General features: G+C 40.5%; 1 protein-coding gene across 4 annotated transcripts in view; it reads right to left on the reverse strand.

The window, feature by feature from the left end:
• Positions 1-502: 502 nt before the first annotated feature.
• MGA (MAX dimerization protein MGA) overlaps positions 503-24,026 on the reverse strand; it is a 59,667-nt gene continuing 36,143 nt past the window's right edge. For 3 of the 4 annotated variants that reach the window (XM_084208282.1, XM_084208281.1, XM_084208284.1), the window contains 10 exons: positions 23,254-23,550; positions 20,136-21,826; positions 13,704-13,828; positions 12,315-12,366; positions 10,460-10,642; positions 9,652-9,763; positions 7,884-8,117; positions 7,053-7,229; positions 6,472-6,624; positions 503-5,499 (listed from right to left, as the gene is read on the reverse strand). In XM_084208282.1, the coding sequence (XP_084064408.1) occupies positions 4,199-5,499; positions 6,472-6,624; positions 7,053-7,229; positions 7,884-8,117; positions 9,652-9,763; positions 10,460-10,642; positions 12,315-12,366; positions 13,704-13,828; positions 20,136-21,826; positions 23,254-23,550 (4,325 nt within the window). In that variant the 3' untranslated portion in view covers positions 503-4,198. The remainder of the gene's footprint in view (positions 5,500-6,471; positions 6,625-7,052; positions 7,230-7,883; positions 8,118-9,651; positions 9,764-10,459; positions 10,643-12,314; positions 12,367-13,703; positions 13,829-20,135; positions 21,827-23,253; positions 23,551-24,026) is intronic. The other variant, XM_084208283.1, reaches the window with a different exon arrangement.

The following is a 24,026-nucleotide window of genomic DNA, read 5'->3' on the forward strand; positions in this document are numbered from 1 at the left end:
ACATTTAAAGGCAGATCTGCAAACCTGTTCCCATTAGGACAGCCCTTGTGTTCAACTTCTCTAAAGGAAACAGATACAAAGGATAAACCTGGGCTTGGGGTGGGGGTAAGGAATCTAAGCTTTTCTGTGGGCCTAATCTCTCAGCTCTCTTTTTTTTTTCTTTTGGTGCCATGACTAAATGTTAAGCCCCTTGGCTTCCTGCTCAAGGTACATCTTGCTGAAAAGAAAGTCCCTCCCTTTAGGACCTTTTCTGCACTCAGCAAGTCAAGATCCCCTCTTACAAGGGATTTTCTGCATACTGCTAAGACTAAAGGGAGAAATCTCTGAGCTGCCTGGTCACTTGAACCAAAAGCCAATGTCTGAGCTGCCAAGACGGGCCTCAGAGCATTCATGTACCACTTGCTCAGGTCCAATGCCACATGTCACCAACAGCCCACTACCACGTCATTTCTGCTCCCCGTCTCTCCCTGTAACAAACTTCCAGAGCCAGTTTCTAGTTGACCTTGATTGGTTTATTTTAGTTTTACACTTTGTCCCTCACATACAGTTAAGAGTCTTGTACTGTTAGATTTCTACAAAAATATCAATTTTCCAAAAGCAAAAAAGAGGGAAAGATATATTTTAATATATAAAAGGAAAAAAGCTAAATTTGACATTTCATTATATTCTTAAAAACATTCCAGTCTATTTACAGATGTGTAAAAAAACAAAGAAAATCTCCAGGTCTCTTGGTCAAGCAAGAGCGTGTGCCTTGCAGGGGTTTCCTTGTTTCTCCTGTTTCCAGAATCTTCTCATAAAGTGTTAAATTCTATGATTATTGCCTCAAATGACAGCATATGTAATTTTTAAAATGTTTGGGAGCTTAAGGGAAGAGCAAAGAGTCAGCATTTAAATTCATAGCAAAATAATCTGCTGCAGACACAAGACAGTGAAAGGAGCAAAACCCAAGAGCATTTCAAACATGCTTTGTTGGCTGGTAGAACCCATCAAAGATCTTTCTCAGAGCCACACCAAATGCCACCTTTTACAGCCAGACTGGGGAGCTGTTCTTAGGTAATTTTCTAGTAACATTTAGGGACCAAAAGGTTTTGCTGTCACCTTGACATCATTACATGTTTACTGCAGTAATTTTTTTTTTCTGCCCAATGTCAAACAGTAAATTCACATACAGAAATTTTATACTCCCAGATAATAAACAGAACACCCTCAAAAGTTCATTTTTTTTTAGATCATGTGTGATCGGTTATCATGTTATAGCCTCTCTGTCTCACAGAGAACACACAATTCTGTGTGATAAGTAAAACTGGCTGTTAGGAACCATAAAAAAATGAGGTGCAAAACCAAAGGTTAGTGATTAGGAATTTAAGTGATCACAGAACAAGTCTTGCTGCTGTTTCTTGCACAGGAGGAATGAAATCTACTGGAAAAACAAATAACTACAACTTAAAACAATAAGCAACTTCAGCCTATTGGAAATACTCAGAACCAGATTCCCATGTAAATAAATTTGAGTGTGATGTAGTGCTAGTAAAATAATTTAGTTACTCCAGATTTCTACTAGTTTAAAATAAGGTTTAAATCCTCAATAAGAAGCAACATTTGTTTCTACTAGTTTAAAATAAGGGTAAAATCCTTAATAAGAAAAAACATTTGTTTCTACTAGTTTAAAATAAGGGTAAAACCTTAATTAGAAGCAGCATTTTTTTCTACTAGTTTAAAATAAGGTCAAAATCCCTAATAAGAAGCAACATTAGTTTCTACTAGTTTAAAATAAGGGTAAAACCTTAATTAGAAGCAGCATTTTTTTCTACTAGTTTAAAATAAGGTCAAAATCCCTAATAAGAAGCAACATTAGTTTCTACTAGTTTAAAATAAGGGCAAAACCTTAATTAGAAGCAGCATTTCTCTCTACTAGTTTAAAATAAGGTCAAAATCCCTAACAAAAAGCAACATTTGTTTCTACTAGTTTAAAATAAGGGTAAAACCTTCATCAGAAGCAGCATTTCTTTCTACTAGTTTAAAATAAGGTTAAAATCCTTAATAAGAAGCAGCATTTCTTTCTACTAGTTTAAAATAAGGGTAAAATGCTTAATAAGAAGCAACATTTGTCTAATTACTTACTGGGATTGTAAATCCCCTTTCCTAAGGCATTAAGTGACATCTGTAAAACCCTGCAGGACTCTCATAATGACCTAAACTCTCTTTTCCAAATCACTAATACCAGATTTGTACGAAATATTAGACTAGTAAATATGCAAAAGAGAGTTGTTCATAACTATTTGAAAACACACTGTTTAGAATGCCCAGGTGAAAAATCTTTTTTAATGTAGTCTCTGGAGTAACTTTACACACACTGAGCTTGAAGGGCTTCTCTCCTCTGTGGCATAATATAAATAATAAAAACGCTGAGGAAACACCCAAGGTATGCTTATTCCCTGATGGATCTAACCTAGACATGGATCCAGAAGATGCAGCGTACTGAACAGGGCTATGGTTGTACAAACGCTGCTCCCTCACTGTGGAAGAACATCGCTCGCAACACCTGCACAACCTCCGTGCCGGAAGGATGAAGTTCCTGGATTACTGCATCACCAAAAATGGGCAATTTGGATGGCAGGGGGTAATCCCAGCTGCTGTTGCTGGAACAGTTAAGAAATGGAATTACATTCCTAAACATAAAACAAAATGCACCATCGAAACTGTGTATGATTTTCAAATTTCATGGCAACATTTTTGACCTTTTTGGAACAGTTAAGAAGCCCCCCAAGCACACCGTAACTTATATTTACAAACTTGATAGGAAAAGATTGTGTATACTCATTAACAAATCATCTCTCCGAGGCTGAAAACTTCATTTGTCAAGAAAACTATGAAAACAGAAATTGTGTACAAAAATATAAATATCTTTACAGTCTGCAGGCCCCTCACAGTTCAACAGCTGAACAATGACGAGCATCTACAGGTTATTGAGTAAGCAGTGGCAGAGAAGAATAAAAAATACATCTTGTGATTCAATACTGCCCTATTTCCCTGGTAATGAGCTTTTTTGTTGACTTTTTTGCTATACACAGCTTGTGCAAATGCAGTGAGAAACCTCTGAGTACCTTTCCTGAATTTATAAAGAAATGAAAGGTTTGGAAAGCTATACACATATTTTCATATTTACACTCACATGTACACCTCGCTCACTTATGCCAGGCTACAAGACTCCTGAAAGCATTTTCTGGGTTTTCACAAAGCAATACTTGGTGTGAACATTCCCAGCCACCACATACATCTTGAAGAATGACAGAAGGAAAGAAAATAGGACCTGGGAAAACACTCGAGCTACTTCAGCAATGTATTTAAAAACCTGGCAACAGGGTGGCCACATTTCCTTTCAACTCTGCAATTTTTCCTTACGGATGTCCTAGGCATCAAAGGGGGAAATATTTGTGTGGGGGCAGGAGGTGAGAGTGAGGACAGTATTATTAAAGTTAACACACTGTCCTCCTTCTAATAACATTGTGAAATGCGGAAATGTGTTTTTCTTCCCCAGCAGTGAGAGTTGAGTTTATTACAATTTTCTGTGCATAAGCTCTTAAAAAGTCTCTGCTAGAGAACTGTCTAGCACCAAAGAAAAAAACCTTTTCACTTCAGCCCTCTGCAGCCTCAGATTTCCCTTCTGCTGCTCTAGGTATCAACTTTGAGAGTAACTACAACCTGATTTCTGCATATTTATCATATTCTGCAAATATTAAAACAAGAAAATATGAACAATGCCATTTCTGCATAGATAATTTGCCTGGTACAAAAACAGATAATCCTTTTTTTTTCCCCCAACAAAACAGCTGCCTCCCTACTGGGGAGAGAAAAAAAATCTCTTTCAACAGCGTCAGTTTCTCAGTCCCTCCATAAACTATTCCTGTGAAGAACCCAATTCTGGAAGGAAACCATGTGCCCAGCAATGGTTATAGATCATCTTTGTTGTCTCGAGAAGGGGAAGGAGAACACCCAGAATACAACAGCGAGGTAAAAGTACATCAACATGCTTAAAGTTTCCTAACACTTACTTGACAATTTGGGGCCTGCCCCTCAGATGAACACAGTACTGATGCTATACAGAAAACAAGTGTTGCGGACAATGGAGGCTGCTGAACAATGACACTGGCCACACTGCTCTAGACCTCTGTTCCAGTCTGATAAAAAACATCTGCACTTATTTGCCTGCTGAACTTGAAGGCAAGATCCCAGTAGTATTCACCTTCGCAACCACAGGTGCTAATGTGGGCATTACTTTGTTATCCTGTCCTTCTTGAAGAGTTGCAGGTAATGAATTTTTTACCCCACTAGGTGCCAGTTTTGCAACTATAGGTGCCAGTAAGGGCATCACTTTATTACTCTGCCCTTCTGAGTCTACTGGCAGACTTGCCACTTTTAAACCAAGTGGTGCTAGCTTCGGCATGGGCCTCCACGACTTGTCAGCATTACCGGCTTCTGGATTAGTCTTCATCTGCAAAATTGGTGGAGTCACGTTAGTGGTATCTGACAGGGTTGTTACTGTTTTGCCATTCCCACCACTAGTTACAGACAGATTGGAAAGTGGATTTTTCATTTCAGTACCTATCACTATCTTTAAGACATCTGCCTCAGATGAAGGCTCCCCTGAGTTCTTGTCCCCATCACTAAGGTCATCATCTTCCAAGTGCAGCAGGAGGGGGCTTAAAGAGCCACCGCCTCCTGGAACTTCAGAAAGGTCCTTAAAACTGCCTCCCAAATGGCCAAACTGGAAGGAAGATCCATCTGTAGCGGAGAGATCACTGGCTGTTCCCCGACGAGCTTCTGCGTCTTTATGAGAGAAATCTGAGCTGAGGGCACCAGGCAGCTCAGACATGGCTGAGGCATCATCGTTCAGCTGCTGGTTGAGGAAGGCGATTTCATTGAGCAGCGAAGTGAGGGTTTCATCGGTGTCATCACTCTCCTCAATGCCGCTCAGTATCTCACTTGTATCCAGGTCTGCCTCCTCCATTGCCGATGCTACTTTCCTCAATTCCATTTCTATCCTAGAGTCTTTGATCTGCAGCTTGCGGAATGACAATTCTTTGGATTTTAATCTTTCCCCTCCAGAATCACCATCTTTCCTCCTGGTTTGGCTTCCTACAAACTCACCAATGCAGAGCTTTTTGCTGAAGGACTCTGAAGGTTCCTTTGTACATGATACATTCCAGAGTTGTGGAAGGACATCTTTATTTTCAAAGAAAACCTTCTTTGGACCTGTGGTATTTCCTCCATCTCCACCACTGTCTACCAGACATGGTTTAGCTTTTTCTTCTGAAAGGATTTTGTCACTATTCATAGTTTCAAGGGGTGCTACAGCCAAGGATTGCTCAGAAGCTGGAGTACCTGCAGCTGCTGTTGCATTAGAATTTTTGTTTCGGTTCAGGTTTAGATTCATGCCTGCTTCAGCAGCCAGTGATGTTACATTAACAATCTTTGGCATCATGAATGAATCTTCACTTTCTGCAAAACCACACAAAGCAGCATCCATTAGGGCATGTGTTAACTGCAAGGTAACTCCTAAGTAAGTATAATTAGCTCATTTTCAGGTTTTCCTCAAGTAAACTGCAATTTAGACTGCTTACATAGCTCTGGTCAACTGAAGGTTTAACACACCAATAGCTTCATTTTCAACTTGTAGAACAAGAGCAAGCTCCAGTGCAACCAACTGCAATGCTCACAGTTCAGATGGTGATGCACAAGGCAAACAAAATGAGAATTTTCCCTCTTACTGTTTTTTTTTTATGCTTTGTTTTTATGATCACATCTTGCACTACTGTTTTTGTGCACCACAGAGACATTTCAGGGACTAAATGATTACCTATTTTCTGCCTCCTAGCCATTCCCTGTTAATAGCACTCAGATTTTTCCCAGCCCTACATCTGAAGTGAACTTTCCTTTTATGACCAAACAACTACAAGGAAGCAGAAAGTGAGTGGCTTGCTTTCAGCACAACAGATGGCAAGCAGAACCCTGCTGGCAGGAACCACCCCACATCTAGATCCAATGTACAGCACGAGGTCCTGAAAAACAGCCCTCCCATGGGCAGCAGAGCTGGCAGGGTATGGGAAGGGGCTGTGCCACAGTCAGAATCAGATGTTACAGGCAATGATTTTCAGCAGCCCCGCCACCACTCTGAAATGAAGGTTCCCCAGGAGGATGCAATACATCAGAGACACATCTCAGTATCTAATTTTCCTGACTTTCCTGAGGGCAAGCAGGCTCAGTGAGATGAAGGAAAGTTAAAAAGCTCTAATCCATAATCTCCTAGAGGCCCCTCTAAACTGTTCAAACATTTAATCGTGATTTTCTTTGAATACCCAGACAATAACACCTACGATTACTCCCTAGTGAGAAAACAATTTACCTTCAGCGTTGCAAGGATAATGTTCCCTACATGCAAGCACAAAGATCCACGAAAAACAAAGAGCTTACCTGAATGGGGTGGTGTAGCCGATACCACTGTTGAGGGTGCTGGATTCCCAGCAACAGTTGACAGTGTAATAGGAATGGTTGAGTTAGTAAGGATTCCTTTTACTTGGACAGGAACTGTTGATCCTGGCAGTTGAATCATCACAGAAGTAACACCTTATCCAAGAAAAGAAAAATGGGATAAAGAGGAAACAAAAGCCTTTCAGATACTCAGATACAGTATTTTCAGATACTTCAGATACTCCTGGTAAACAGGAGCAGTGCACTTCAAGACAAGACTTCATTAACATCTTAAAGCACTAAAAATAGAAATGCAGATCGCTTATGTGATTCTTCCCTATGTTTCCTTAATTTCTGAATAGCAAAATTTTAACACATTTTACTAACCTGTTGATAAACTCACAGTTTGAGTTAATGACAGTTTGAGTTAATAATCTAATCTCTCTTATCAGAGTCAAGTTATACCTCAGCCAAGTTGTAAAAAAAAATCCGAAATATTAAAGCAAAATTTAGTAACTTCATAAACTGCTCTGCACATCTATGAACAGTATTATACCGATTAACATCATCCCACATGATCCTACCGGGCTGCGTCGTCATGGTAGTACCAACCCCTCGAGGCTTTAATTCAGCCTGCAGTAGCGTGGAAGGAACAGCTGCCACCTGCCCTGGGACCAGGGGGCTCTTCAGCGTAAGCACCTGCCCCTGTGGAGTCATCACGACACTTGCAGCCGTGAGTGTGAGAGAGGTTGAGGAGTCCTCTGCAAGAAAAGAAGTATGTAAAACACTCATTTATTCTGGCACAGCACCCTGTGAGCCAGCATTAGGTACGGCTCTGGAAGGAGCCATTCTTTTGTTCCTTCCTACATTTATTATGGAAAGGTCTCCCCAAATGTTGAACACTTCTCTGTAAGTTCTCAGCTACAAAAAAAAAAACAACTCTCCAGCATCTGACAACTCTGCCATTCAATTTAAGAGTCAACTTCCATCCTTGTTAAGAGCTAGCATTTTGAGGAGGGAAGTTTTAAAGAGTCTGTTCTAGCAACCTGAGCATTCTGGGGGTTGAACTTCAGGTTTTGAGTCAGCAGAAAAAGAACCACCTTCAACTCTTAGAAGTTACTGCTGGATTGTAGTGAAACTCCCTCAGATTAAAGGACAACTTAGTAAGAATTTACTTCCCACCATTCTGAAACTCTGAAGTCACGTTCACCTGAAGACCTCAGTCCTCCTGGTCTCATCCTTACTGAAAGCAGTGGTTTCCACACCTATCATATGGACATTTCCCGGTCCTACGCACAATTCTGTTTCAGGAGTGAGGCTGCCTGCTCAAGCCAGCTGGCATTTTGCCTCCCCACAGGGTGCAGCTTCAGTGGCTGTTTCCCCTTGATGCAGGACATGCACCACTTGTAGCCCACCTGTGGCCCGGACTCCTCTCCTGGCAAGTATCAGTGGCTTGCCCCTTCTGTTTGTCATCGCTATCGGCGTTGGCTCTCTGGGGGCAGCAGAGGATCCTTCTTGCTGGGTGCTAGCAGTGGAGGGTGCAGCTGATTTCTGTGGCTCAGGTTCTTTCTTCTTTTTTTGTGCTTCTGTTGCTTTTTGTTTAGCATAAATATATTCCAGCTTCTTCAGGACAACCTCTTCTGTCTTTCCTACAGAAAAATTATCAGAGAGTCAGCTAACTTTCAAACTCTCTTTCCAAAACTAAAATACTGAAGGTAGAACTAATAAAGTGTTAAGCTCTCATCATTCAATTACTGTAAAACAGATAACCACCATCCCCACCAAGTAAATAGTATACTTAATATCAGAGTGAAGCAATTACCTATTTATTCCAACTATTTTTTTCCCTTCAGAAACATCCACACATTTTAGAATTTGTCAGCCACTTTGATAAGCAGAAATCAGCCTGGACAAGCACAGGCTCTTGCTGAACAAGTACTAGTAGAAAACACCCACAGCTATAAAAAAATCCACCCACATCACCAAATGATAAACATAGGACTACTGGATAAAATGTTACCTTTACCTGGAATGAAATTTTTTGGTCTAATGAACCCTGGTACTCAAATGACATTTGAATGTAAACTCACATACAGTTTACCATTGCCATGAAAATTCTAACCTTGGACAAACACACAGACTCCATAAATAACTTGTTTTCTGCATATACACACAGTTTTACAGGATCCAAGTTCAAGTGGCTATAATAGCTTGTTTTCTCCTTAGTGCTTATATTTTAACATCATGGTATATCTTTAATTGAGTTTATATTTAACTAATTGTCCTGAGAGAGGACTTTTTCCTCAGCAAATCTGAGGTCTCATTAGGAATGCAAAAAAATTGGATAACTACTTGAAGTTTTTTCTTTCAATCTCTGCTCAAAAGGCCTCTCATACATTTCTAGATTACTAGACTTCACTACAACACCTTTTACTTTTTATAAATCAAAAACCTCATATATGGATTAATGGATTCACGTAAATGCAAAAGATTTAAGTATCTTTCATTTCTACTTTATGGGTATTCCACTGTTTACAGTCCCAGACTGCAAGATTAGAATAACATTTTGTTTGTTCACACATTTTGACACTGGTTGAAAATGTGTCACATCTCTCCTACCCTTCCAAATGAGCCAGAAAGACACAGTAAGTACAAGATATAATGTCTGGATTAGACATTAGCAGCTTAGAATCTACTCTGGTTTTGTTCTGTGTACAGAGCTGGCATGTCCTAGCCTGTAGGAGCACTGGTTCTTGGAAAAGCAGGACAAGGAGGCATTTGCAAAGCTCTGCAAGGAGCTGGAGGTTTTGGTACTGACCAGAGACAGCTGTGTGTGACTGTGAAGTGCTGAGCAGAAAAGGCATTTCAGGAAGTGACCAGTGACAGAATGAAGTGACACCATCACCATCACCCCACCCTCCCAAAGGAACCCAAGCCTGTGGTTCCCAGCACAGAGAGCGCCCCACACTTCCTTTAGGCATGAAGGAAAACAAAAGCCATTTCTATCAGCATGATGAGCCTGTCACTGAGTCACAGCTTAGCACAACTTTGTTTGGCATCACAAGTCTGAATTTTATGTGAACCAATGACACACCTGGATGCACCAATTACTCCACACATTCTCACTCCTAAAAGCCTTTTCTTTCATTATTACAGCAAGTTTGCATCCAAAACCAGTCTCACCTGAAAGCGTGGAAACTTTTCGAATCAGACCATCTCGTTTCCGTGTCAGTAACGTCTTCTGTCCAATAAACTTATCTGCCTGATCTGTCAGTCCTTGGATTTCCTCAAAGGCCTAAAATAGTATCAGGGAACTGATTTATAAACCAGTGACACACAAAATAGTAGTTTTCCTTCCCAGAAACCTTTACAAAATTTATTTTCAAATTTCTGTAATCCTGAGAAAATAGGATTGAGAGAAAGCATGTGAAGTACCATGAATGCCAGCTTTCCCTAAATGCTGGTTGAAGAGTGATAAACATCGTTTGCCCTTTCTCCAAATGTCAGCAATTTTTAAGAAAGACCCCAAACTTTTATCTTCCAGTTTCTAGGTACAGTTGATAAACACAATTTCATATCTACCCCCCATGTTTAGTTTCTTGTCATTTACATCTTTACAATTAAGCTTTTAATGTCTGTATAGTGCCTAATGGAACGCTATCTTCTCAAGCATAAAAAGTAATGGATTTAATGGATTAAAAAATTTCCTCATGTACACAAGAAACCACTAAAGAATTAAGACATAACGTTCCATGATACACAAAGAATACAAAGGGAGGGCCAGTCCAAAAATATATGTTCATGTCAACAAGACTATGCATTTTGGAACACAGATTCTTTCAGGTATTGTTTTGTTCTAGAGAGTCCTGCAGAGATGACAGAAGTCCCCTTTACACAGGGACTCCCCTGAAGAGTTCATACTAGCATAATTACTCTGTCCAGATGAAATTATTCTCCTCCTCACTTAAGCTTCCTCACTTCAAATACCTACCTGCTTGAGAATGTAGCATTTGGAGACCTTGGGAAGGTTCAGCAGCCCCAAAACTTTCTTCAACTTGTCAAAGAGACCTCTCATTTCATTACGTCGCCGACGCTCATTTGCCGTGTGTGTCTGCCGGTAATGAGCAAAGGCTTCAGCCTGGGACTTCAGCTTTCTTTTCCAGGTCTGATGCTTCTGCAGGAGGAGCAACCAGATTGACCAGTTTAAGTAAAGAAGGCAATAATGTAGTGGCAGACAATGTTCAAATGCATGTGAGATTTACAGCCTTTCTACAGACACCTGAAGAGTCCACGTCATGCTATCCTGCTACTATGTCTTCCTGAAAGTTCAGAATCAGAAGGACACACAGTAAGAAATGAAATGCTGACCAAAGAAGTGACCAACACAATCACATCAACCCTAAGGGAAAAGAGCATGAGTCCCTCCAGTTCATAAGCTTTCAATTTTTGCAACACAAGGCTACTTAGATAAAATCAAAGCATTACAACAAAATCAAGTATGTTTGAGCCAAGTATTTTTTGTTTGCTTGTGAAGAAAGTCTACTAATGAATGAAATAATTACATCAAATACAGGAGACTTCAATCTTTCCCTAGAGTTAAACTAGTTTGATTTCCACTTTCTTTCATAGGTTCATTATGGGTTGGTGCCAAAGAGACATAGTAAGTCAGAATGTGAAAGATGGCATTGACATTTATCACCCCAGACATCCACCAGCAAACAGAATGCAGCCAAGAGCCTCTGGTTTTGAAATGTGCTTAAGTTTCTAAAATAACTGCCAGACAATAAGCAAAATTACTGATCTCCACAGATTTAGAAGTTTGTTATGTCATCATTACTCTTCTGGGTTTTGTACAGCTATGCTATTTATTTAATGGGGAAGAAATTAACACAGGTTTTTAGATAATTTTAGGTCTGCTTCAAACCCCAGATCATCAGCGGAAAGACTCCTCAGATTTAGTGATGGTATTTCTGAGCCTGCTGGTCTAGGAGGAATCTGAAGACTTGTCTCCTGAAATCTGGCTCTTGAGAGCCATTTTGCTCTTACAGGCAGACTTGAGCACAGTACAGCTGCAACCGCTCCTGTGCTGGCCATGGGTCCTGTCAAGGGAGGGCCTTACAAGGTAAATTCAAGGGCAGAGAGGAAGACACATGGAAAAGGTGAGGCAGACAGAGCATCCTGGACCCCATCCAGGGGTCTCAGGCAAAGGCATACATCCCATCCTGCTCTAGTAGCTAAGGCATACACCAGGTTCCCACCACACTCAAAGCCCCCCCCCACCACAGAAGGAAGCCCTTGAGCTGATGTCAAGAATATCACAGTTATGGACAGAGAAACTGGCTTCAGAGCCACCCAAAAATACAGCACAAGATTCTGAAGGACTGCAGTGAGTTTTGGTTTGAAAGGATTCTGTGATATCTTTAACTTGCCTAAACATATATTCAAACTTCTGTTTTTAGAAATCCTTCATCTAGTCCTGTGCCTATATAATTCTACATACTGTCTTCAACACATGAAATCTTTGCTCATTTATTATTTAAAGTGTGCTGTAAAAATTATTCATGCCGAGAACACGAAACCTAAGCAAACACAGTCAAAAATAAAAGGCAGATCTTCCTCCCGTATTGCCAAAGCTGAATCTGAAACCCACTGATGCCAGCACCAGCCCTTTTGTCTTAAGGAGATTTGGACTGAGCAAATGCCCCCCCCAGTACTTTTTGTTTCTTGCATTTAACCACAAGTATCTGCAAGGCAGATAAATCATATTAAGAGCTGCATGTGAGATGAAAATTTATCTTTAAAATGGAAGTGTGATACTAAAAGGAAAGAGGAGAGCAAACATATACCTTTGAATGTTTTTCTGATAATGTTTCATCCGAAGAATTAGGAGCATGGTATCTGGAAGAAAGGTAAAAAGTTTTTCCCAATGCTACTCATCTCATACACTCTATCCTCATTAACTACATTCCAACACTCTAGAATTGCTCATTTTTATGCCTTGAAATTAACTTTTCCTGTGTAATTGCATAAAAGCAGGAATCTGTTGAGTTTTCTCAAGAAAGTGAACTCTTATCTCCAATGCCATCATCCTGGAAGTAACTGAGCTGTTTTGAAAGTTGTGAAATTATCTCAGAGTGCAGAAGACAAACTATTTCACTATATGCCAAAAAGAATATAAATTCAGCTTGTGACTATTAGCTGCATAAAGTATCTTTTTAGATTATGTTTTGGTTCTGTTTTTAATAAACACAGATTTAATACAGATGGCAGAGCAATCCCTCCCCCACCAAGAACCACCAAAATCCTCAAACTTATTACTACCCTAATATATAATAACAGCAGCTTCCTCATATCTCAGGAGCTGCAACAAAACAAAGAAAACACACATTTGAAAATTATTTTTAACAAAACATGACATCTGTTTTTCTCTCTCAGTGAAAGACCATCAAAATTTAAAGCAAAGTCACCACCTAAGGATAAAAGTTGAGCTGTTATCCCTAAAGGGGTGGAAAAAAGAGGTAACTATCTGGTAGACATATAATAGCACCAAACAGTTTTTTTGAAGTTTCTAAAAATAAATCTTCAAACAAAAAGAATGATAGATGCAGTGTTCTCCATTCTTTTGTTTGATGCAACTGAGAAACAGCCACAACTATCATTACATTCCTCAAGTAAGCCATGTTTTTATTTTGCCTTTGTCATTATAAATGCGAGGGCAACAACAGTAACTAAAATAAACCAACCGAAAAAAAACTAAGTCAAGCTATCCAATCATGGCAGACTATATGTCAGTAAGAAAATACTTTCTTTGCTGGGGCAATGGTCCCAAAGACAAATCTTTCATTTACAGTGTCAGGGATTAACCTAATGACTGTTCCTGCCCAGAAGTCCACCAGCAAGAATAAACAAAGCTTACAAAATCACATGTAAAACAAAGACAACCCTGCCAATTTTCAGTTTGCAGGAAGGGAGGCTATTTGCTAGATAATTTTACAAGATACATCCCCATAAATGAATTAATTAGAGGGGAAAGAGGAAAAGGCACCTTGATACTACTCTTAGTGCTGCCAGCACCATCCTCACAGACACTGGGAAGCACCAGCGCTGAGGAAGGCATGCCAGAAGCCTTGCTTTATCTCGTCAGCACATGACACCTGTTGTTTAATGGGATCACTCCAGGGCAGCCAGCAGCAGGATACACAGGGGATACACAGGTGCTCTCCAGGGGTGCTTACTTCTGGTCGGAGGGTTCGATATGAGCAGCTGTGGCCTTCAGACGGGCAATGTTAATCTTCTCTGAAAGCTCCTCCACGGTCTCAATGTCCACCTGCTCGTCATCCTCTCTGTATTCCCACGCATCCTGGAACAGGTTTTGTTTTGGTTTTTTAAAATGAGTATCTACTCAGCAACAGCGCTCAGGCCAAAACAGTTTCACTTCAGTCTCAAATGAGATTACATTATAACATTTAGAACCATCAAGGAATCAACATCTCCAGCTACACTAGCCAGTAAACAGTGCTAAGCAGGGGGTTACTTTATCTGTCACCTCCAGGAATTCCTCCCACTAGCAACTCTATAAAATGCATTTAGGTAAGGGCAGAACCCATCTTTGTCCTTAATGTTTTTATTATGGCTGAGACAAAAGCTTTCACAAGGCAGAATTTTCCTGCCTCCACTTTCCAGTAAGATTAGACTGCCCTTACAACCTAATACCGTAGACTCTTGCTATTTGTACAGAATTTGAAATAGTTACCACCTTAGTAATGGTCTCTCATACCTAAGACAGCAAAAGTCAAGATGTCATACAGTCAGGCTTCTTTGGATCACATGGTAAACTGCTTAAATGATGAAGAGTAAGATTTTGGCTCTTTACAAAATCATTTTACATATTTCTTATATTCTGAAGAGTATGTTTTCTCCATGCTTGCCTGACCAAGAAAACATGCTATTTTGTGAAGAGAGAGATAAGGAACAACTGCAATTCTGTAGCAACAAAAAGAGTTAAATATCAATCTTGTGGCCATCTGTAAGTCCAGATGATGCCCCTCTCGCAAGAAAACATGCCTATTCCACCAATTGTTTTATATTACAGTTTTTAGTAAAGTTTTTTAATTATAATCTTTGGTCTGATTACAACAAAGAATGAAGAATTCTTCCTCCTTAAGCAAGAAAATGTGATTACACTTCCATTCTCTATTTCACTCAGTTCCCTGAACTACCCTGACTAAACAAAAACTATTTAAACAAAGATACTATTTAAATCACAGAACTACTGAATAGAGACTGCTTTTATGCCATTATGTTGAAAATACTGCATGCACAAAAGGTAGTGGCAACATTGATCTATTTCTTTACACAAAGAGCACTTCACAGTCTTGCCTGTTCTCTTGGATCATTCATAAATCCACCTTGATGTTGAAAGCCTCCTGATACTTTCTCTAAGCTTTTCTACTTTATACAGTACCATTTCTGTGTTTTGTTCAGTGGGCAGTACTACCCTGTCCTAACTACATTTGGACATCATTACATTGCAGGACACATGGTTAGGCAGGGTAGTTCAAAAAAGATGCTACAATCCAGAGAGAAAGAGGAAAAGCACCCCAGGAAATTAGCTTACCACAGAAACACTGCTGTCATAAAGTCTTCCAGTGTTGGTAAGTTATACTGAGCTAATCAAAGGGTTGATAGCAATTTTCCAGGCTAGAGCTGCTCTAGAATTGCAACAGTCTGTATACTATCATATTAGAAAAATGGTATTCAAAACCCAGTATTTGGTATCTTTTTCATGAAAGATGGACCAAAAAATAACAGAAATAAAAAACTCTGTTGCCCACCAGGAACTTAACATTTTTAAGTTCACACATTCTGAATGTGGATAAATGAAAAGCAGAAGTAATTTTTTCATTCTTATATCTAGCAACAAAGGGGAAAGTGCATCTGGTTGTAGATTTTCCTCTCCAGCCCTGCAACAGGAAAATATCATAATCATGAAGATCACCAGACGTAAGTAGTTCTGACATTAAGAACAGCTATTCCTACACAAGTACTGCCAACCTGCCATAGGCTGAACCTTATCCATGGTCCAGCATGATTCTTGAAGATGCTTGTGGAAGCCGTACCTTTCTAGCATCACTCAATCCATACTACTTTCAAACGACTTTCTGTAGTTACATAAATTCTAAATGCCTTTGAGTAAGGATGAAATCCCTTATGGAAGGAAGACACCAGAGGAGCAAAACCATTCTACAACAGAGTTCTGAAGTTGTTATGGAAATTACAGCAATTTTCCCTCTCTTCATTTCAATGCCTGTTTCTAAGCCCTCTCCTCTGATTTTTGTCTGTTCCAGGCAGCCTAAACCGCTATTGCTGATACCTAGAGCAAATTACTGGATGGTAGAGGAACCTCAGCAACAGTGCTGAGGGAAGAGCTTACATGACAATGGATGTCATTACACATTACCCAAGTAAATGTGTAATTTCTAAAGCTGCCTTCTAGGCTACAATATCTGCAGTTTACACACATGCTCTGAACTAAAAGCTCACAACATGCAAGAGGTTGTTAGAATTTATATTGTCCACAGAATGCATCACTTGCACTTTGTATGAAGCATTCCATTTTATAATAATTGATAACAGTCCTTATAATTTCAGTGTTTGGCTCAGAAAAAGAATGACTGAAAAGCACTTTTAAACAACGCTTACAATGCAGTACCTTGCCAGACATAGAAGTTGTTTTTATAGTGGTAAGCTGAACCATGGGACTCTTATCTGTAGCATTACAATACCAAAACAACCCCTGGCATGGTCTTGGCTTACCCCAACAAGGACTTTTGAACAATTAAGGAGCCACAGCCTGTGACTTAGCCCAGGCCAAGTAGTCGTCCTCAGCAGGAACTCTGTGTGCAATCATCCTGCCTTGGGGATCAAGAGTTTAACATCACCTCCCAAACCATGGCACTTGAGTTTGTTCAGACAGCATGTCCCCATACTCATTAGTCTGCTTCTACAGATATTCCCAGAAAGTTTTATTCATATCACCAAACCCACAATGATTAACCACCTTAAGTTCTTCTTGATGCAACTCAGGGTAGGAAATGCGAAAGGGAAAAGGTACCATCTCAGGAACCTTCTTTCTGTTGGACCCAAAGTCAGCACAAGGTAAGAAGGTAATCTGAAAGGCACTGATGTGCAAAACTAAGAACAATTAACCAGTGTGAGAAAATGTGCTAAAAAATAAACACTAATAGCTACTACAGGGAGGCAGCAATCTTCCTGACTCTCACCAGAGTTCTCTAAGGTTTAAATGGCCATTTGCTGAGCAACCAACACCAGTCCACATTCCAAACTAATAGAAGAGCTCTCTTAAGTATTTTCACTAAACAAAACTGTTAGTGGACATGCATGTACTCTTTGCTTCTGCTTCCACGAGTTTAATGAAGCAGATAAACATCATCTACTAGCTTGTTTACATGATGTGACTTCATACAGTCTGACAAAAAATACAGTGCAGCCTGTCTTGTAAGCACTATGATGAGAGAAGAGTACATCCCAGTGAAAAATAACAAGTTTAAATCCACAACTGATTTCTCCATTAGGCACTGATGTGCTAACTCAACCTGCCAGCAACAGCGAATGACAAATCCAAATTCCAGACAGGTTTTTACAGATCCCTGAAATCTCATTCCTTAGCTTCACTGCTCTAGAACCAAAGCTAGCTTATTGTATTCATGTGAGCTTGCAGTGAAGACATACCCTTACATGGCCTTCCAAGCCATATCAGTCAAAACCTGTGAGGCATGTTTCTTCCAAAACAAACATTTCTTATAATCTCTAATATTACTCATTTGCTTCATTATCCTTTTGCAAGATGAAAGAAAATAGTTTTCAAACATCAACCTTGATAAAAGACTACTCTGTGACCTAGACACTATTGTTGGTTTACCAACAAATTCCTAAGACTACCATGTCAGGGAAGTTTACCTGGCATCAGGAATGAATTAACAGTGGTTCTCAAAACTTGATAATAACTCTGCTCAAGTTATTAAAGGATACAGGACGTATGAAACTGCCACCACCCAACTGAAGACAAGGCAGCAACAATTCAGTTTTCCACTTAAAAGGTACTTCCAAAAATAACATCTGTATTCAGCTTTTTCACCTTCATGCAGCTGAGATCCTATCATCTTGTCTAAGAACAGCGAGCTGGAACATGAACTGATTAGTCAATTTTTCTGGAAGTTGAAGAGATTCTCTAAAAGCCAGAGTTGTTCACTGGGCTATCATGGAATAATAGAATATCCTGAGTTAGAAGAGACCCACAAGGATCATTGAAGTCCATCTCTTGGCCCTGCACAGCACCATCCCCAAGAATCACACCTTGTGCCTGAGAGCATTGTCCAAACTTTTCTTGAACTCTGTCAGGCTGGTGCTGTGACCCCTTCCCTGGGGAGCCTGTTCCAGTGCCCACTCACCCTCTGGGTGAAAACCCCTTTCCTAATATGCAACCTAAACCTCCCCTGACCCAATTCATTCCATTCCCATGGGTTCTGTCACTGGGTATCACAGAGGAAAGATTGGTGCCTGCTCCTCCTTCTCCCCTCATGAGGAAGCTGCAGACTGCAACAAGGTCTCCCCTCGGTCTCCTCCAGGCTGAACAGACCAAATGATCTCAGCCACTCATTACAGAGCTGTTCCTCACTTCTGTAAGGCCTTCTGCCACCCTCACAGCCCTCCTCTGGATGCTTTCCAACAGCTTAATGTCCTTTACACATTGTGGCACTCAGAGCTGCACACAGGGCTCGGGGTGAGGTCACCCCAGTGCAGAGCAGAGCAGAGCAGAGCAGGACAATCCCCTCCCTTGCCTGGCTGGCCATGCTGTGCCTGATGCTCCCCGGGACACGCTTGGCCTTCCTGGCTGCCGGGGCACTGCGGACTCACACCCAGCTTGCCACAGCCCAGGACCCCCAGGACCCTTTCCACAGCACTGCTCTCCAGCCTCTCATTCCCCAGGCTGTTCGTACACCCAGGGTTGCCCCATCTCAGGTGCAGAATCTGGCACCTGCCCTTGTTAAACTTCACATGGTTGGTCTCTCTGCAGGGCCTCTCTACCTTTGAGAGTCAACAGCTATGTAAGTTTGCATCTCTGGCAAACTTACATAGCATCCCTTCCAGTCCTGCCTCCAAATGACTTATGAAGATGCTGAAGAGCACAGGCCTGAGGATGGAGCCCTGCAGAACCCCACTAGTGACCAGTCACCAGTCTGATGTCACCCCATTCACTATCACCCTTCACTCCTGACCCATGATCCAGCTGCTCACTCATCACTTGACGTGTTTATCCTGATGAGCGCTGGGCATTTTGTCTACAAGGATCCTGTGAGAGAAAGTATCAAAAGCTTTACTGAAATCCAAAAAGATTGCATCAACTGGCTTCCACCAGTCAGCTAGGTGGGTAACCTCAGGGACCTTCCTAACTCATTCCTTGAGCAGCCTGAAGTCTGCTCTCCTCATATCCAGGGTTGAAGTCTGGCTGGCACTTTTCCTCCTGTCACCAGAGATTCGAACTTGATTGCTTCGTGGCTGCTGTGGCCAAGACAGCAGCCAACTGCCATTTCACTCACAAGCCTGTTAACAAGCAGCAGTTCAAGGAGGGCACCTTTCCTAGCTGGCTCCTGTAGGACCTGTACCAAGAAGTTATTGCCCAGGTGTGCTAGGAATCCTCTAGACCTGTTTGTACCAAAGAACTCTAGTCTGATTTTCAACTACAAGAAGATTACATTAACACAAAAGGACTAAAAGAATTCTATCCTGAAGACACAACCATTCTCTCTATTTTTAATTTGTCTGTTTTTCAACCCTTCTCCAGCTTAATCTTTCTCTTTTCACTTGTATCTCATTCCAAGAAAAGGCTATCTTAGTTCATATGTCCATTTGACTGATTCAGAAAACAGCAGCTTCATAATTTTAGGCAACAATGTACTGTTTCTTAAGTGACGTAGTGATATGTAAGAAATAAAGGAATTACACACTGGATTACTTCATTTTAATTTGAGGGTTATGTTTGATGGGAATTTTATGAGCATTAAAATCTAAATGTATCTTAGCTACACTAACCACAATGTTTTACCCTTTTCTGTGACTGGAGCAATTTGTTTTCTATCAAATAAGGAATGACAGCTCTAACATACTATTTAAATATATTATTAACTTGAAAAAGGAATTCAAGAATGGATTCAAATACTCCTTCCAGAAATAAATGTTAACCAAGGCTACAAAAACAAAATAGAAGAAAACATCTTAAAATAACAGAAATACTAGATTGGCCGCTAAATTTTTGGATCATTAAGTCACATAACAAGTAAGCAAATTATTTGAGTAAATACTGGAGGAAGACAACCTGCAACAGTTCTATTACAAACTGTTCAATATAACTCCTGTTATCTGAAAAACAGGCAATTTCTACAAGACCATTCCACTGCTACCTAAAAAAAAAAAAAAGCATGCAACTAAGAAATAGAAGATACTTCCACTCAGAAGCCAAATTTACACTTAAAGAAACTGAAGTCCAAACCACTAACATCATACTTTGTCTTTCAAATCCATGGGTTTTGACATGTTAGTTGGTCAATTAAAAAAAAAAATCCCTTCATAAATAGCTAAACGCTTACCACTTTTTCAACATCTACTTCCTCTTCACTTGGGAAGTCAGAAGCACCATCCAGCATCTCATCAGCAGAATCATCAGTTTTTTCATCCTCTTCTTCCTCCTCCTCATCTTCTTCTTCATCCTCTTCCACATCATCAGAAGTTATATCAATAGTGGGCATGCAATCCTTTTTGTGTGCCTTCTGTTCTGGTGCTGTCAGGAAGTCACGTTTCTCTGATGTATCAGCTTTATCTACTTCACTTCTATTTTCGAAAGGGGGCACAATGCTAGATATTTTGCTCCAAGAACTGTTAACATGTGTTAGAATATCATGGCCTGTTTTCATTTCTTCCAGAGAATCACAAGCACCTTGTTCTTTGCTGTTACTGCCTTCCTGCCTAGCTATGTTTCCTTTGCCTTCCTCCATATCAACTCTATGCTGTTCTCCTGAAGCATTATTCTGTTCTTTTGCAGAACCAGTTTCAGACCTACTTCTTGTTTTCTCTTCTATGTTTTCTACTTCTATAGGGCCCTTGTACTCCCTCCTTTCCACATCTGGCTGTGCAGCATCACCCTGGAATTCTTGTTTGCTCTCAAACAGTTCAGTCTCACTTTGTTCCTCCTTGATCTTCACCTGTATATCTTGCTCTTGTTGACTATGTAACTGCCCAGAACTTGCTCTGTTGTCCCCGTCCATCTGTGTCTGCGCATCTTCTTCCTCCTCTTTCACTGGTTTCTCCTCCCATTTAGCATGTGTTTGTTCCTTCCCATGGTTCTTCAACTGTGCAGCCTCCCGATTCTTGAGACTCTGTGAATGTGCATTATCCAGAGGAGCAACCGAAGACTCATCTGATGACCCACAAACAGAGCTAGCTGAAACTGCCTCCACAACAGTTTCAGAACTGACAGAACCCTCCTTCTCTTCAGAAGCCCCTTTTTCTTCCTCATCATTTGGCTTCTCACTGATGTACGAATGGTCAGATGATATGACATCTGCAGAAACATCATGCTGAGAAGAAAAGCTGTCATCACAAGAACTCTCTAGCACCTTTGAGTTCTTTTCCACTATCTCTAATGTAGTGGAATTTTTATCACCACTAGGTGTGACTGTGCCACATGCAGACCCTTCAGCAGCATTTGACTCGTTAATCGACAACTCACTTTCTTCTTGTTTCCCATGTGGCACTGTGACATCAGACTCTGTAACTTCTGCGTCACCTGAGCATGGAGCCTTGCCATTCTCCTTCTGCTGAGCAGCACCTGAGTCCTCTTTCTTGCATATTTTCCTGTAATCCTTCTTCATCTGAAGAGATGCAAAATGGTGAAGAATAGAGTTTGGCACAGTCTTCTGTCCTGGGAGCTGAAGTAAAGCAAAACTTCCAGACTGTAAAGGTATGAGATTAGCGGTGGTGGCTGACAGACCACCCGAGCTGCAGGCTATTTTAGACTCAGAGGCTGTTTGGTTTGTGACATTGCTGACAGCAGAGGAAGAGATCCTCAGAGTCAGAGTACCTGCCTGTGACACAAAACTTGTCACTGAAGGAAGAAGAGAAGATGCTTGAGTGGTTGAGTTGGATGGGGGGGATAACTTGGGTACTGCAGTTTGTACAGCTGAATTTGCAGCAGGAGAAGTGGAAGACACAGAGGAAGTGGGAGAAACGGGTGACTCAGGAGGCTTGGAAGGTGCAGGCAACCGGATTCCTACAATAGATCCTGTGAAGAAAACAAAAACATCAACTGAGACTTTCTCAAAGCAACTTTTTTCTTCCAGTTTTAGTATTTGATGCTGTACTAGAAGCAGACTCCACTCTCAAGGATCATAATGGAATCAGGTGTTTGACCACAAGCTCTCAGTGGAAAAGGTCCTGCATAAAGATATATAAAACGTGAATTTTTTAAGTAACACCACAATAAAACGCATGAATTTGCCATTGTAAAACTAACAGACCTAATGTTAAGTTCTAGCATTAAGATTTTTGATCAAAAAAGACATAGCATTGAAAGTCTTGCATTTTACTTTCCCATTTTACATTTATTGGAAAATGTTGAAACTGGGATTTTTCAAAGTAAAAAAGAAAGTAAAAAATACTTAATTTTAAAATATTTTTGTTTTTCTCTTGGAAAAAGACTTCCAAAGAGAAAAAACTATGTCAAAATTACACAGTTATACCACCATCCTTTTTACCTTTATGAACTCTTCTGCAGCACTTCAACACTCCATAAACAAGGAGGAAAAATATTACCAACTGGCAACTAGTTTCTCTTGTTCAGCAAGAGCCTCAAAACAGAAAGAAATTAAATAAACTTGTTGACTGATTCTTTACTGCACCTCATGCTCAAACCTCAACTAAAGCTCACCACTGTTTGCTCTCCTCCCCACAGTTTCATCTACTGTACTTGCTTCTGCTCTCCCTTCCACCCCACTCTATCTCCCTCTCTTTGAGGTGTGTTTTGAAACAGGGAGAAAAGAAGAAAAGGTCCTGCTACAGAGTAAACCTGCATTTAAAGTACATTTGTGTTAGAATTTACAAATGCATGCATACAATAGCATACCCAACCTGCAATTTCTAACTCTTCCAACCCTGTCTTCAACTGTGTACTTACTAGAGAAATAGCTGAAAATCACACTCATTTTTCTTCTCACACTCTTAAGGAGGAAAAAACCTGGCAATTTCATACTGTAGCATAACATTTCATCTGAATATCTTCTGTAAACATACTAACCAACCTGGAAACCTAACAAAAACAGAGCAGCACATCCAATGAAACATGGGTAACAGCTCATTCTCTTTAAGAGAATCTCCAACAAGAATTGTTTTCAAATCACCAGGCTGAGTCTCGTAAGTTGCAACAGTACAATGGACATGGCTCCACTGCCACACATACACATAGGCTCTTCTACTTGCTCCCAAATTTTGCTGACTTAGCTATTACCTGCACTTTCTGAATATTACACACATGGTATTTAAGTTGTGCTGCAGCTGAATAATTACGCTATGTTCTTCAACCACTCACACAGAACCAAATTAGACCCTATTCAATTACTTTCAGCAGATGAAAGCATCACAGAGACATTTATCTCCTTGTTCATTTCTGAGTGACACGCCGGTCAGTCACGAAAGAAGCACTGGAGTTTGTACCTGGATTGCGGAGCATCACTGGCTGCACGCTGGGCTGAGCACCCGCAGTTCGAACCTGCTGCAGGGGAACAAGCTGAATGATCTGCCCATTGGGATGCCTGAACAGGTTCACAGCCCCCGGGCTCCTCAGAGGCTGAAGGACCATCTTCTGCCTCTGTGCCACCTGCGTGTTCAGCGGCCGCAGAGCAGAGGCTGTCTGGTGCACCGGAATCAGCAGCAATCGAGGTCCAACACGTTTGTCTGTTCCAGGAGCTATCTTTGGGGGAGTCTTACTTGCAGCTTGTGGAACAGCATCTTCTGAAATATTTTAACAAGTTACAAAAAAAAAATCACTTTAAGAGACTGACTACAAATCAAACATTATTCTTAATAAATACAAGTGCAAATATTTTGGAAACAACTGCATTTCTTTTAAATTTATTTGAAAGCAAATTTTTCTCTTTTTATCCACAGAATACATGGAACCAACCAGGTCAAAACAGTTCTGGGTTTTTCTGTGCAGTTCCACTGATATTTTCCAACCATGACACAGGACAGTAATTCCCTACCTAATTCCTGAACTCTGTGCCAACCATGAAATTCTAGCAGTCATAACTGCACTATATATTTCTATAGGTCAAGAGATGATGCGATGCTTCCAGCTCACTTCACAGCAGTCACTGACCAGATAGTTACAATTTTTCCTTTCTCTACCAGTTCAGGCTCTTACAAAGGAATACAAAAAGCAACCTAAGAGATGACATTAGGGTGATGAATAGGATTTTTTATCTTGT

The sequence above is a fragment of the Fringilla coelebs genome (assembly GCF_963513975.1).
Source record: "Fringilla coelebs genome assembly, chromosome: 6".
NCBI lineage: Eukaryota > Metazoa > Chordata > Aves > Passeriformes > Fringillidae > Fringilla > Fringilla coelebs.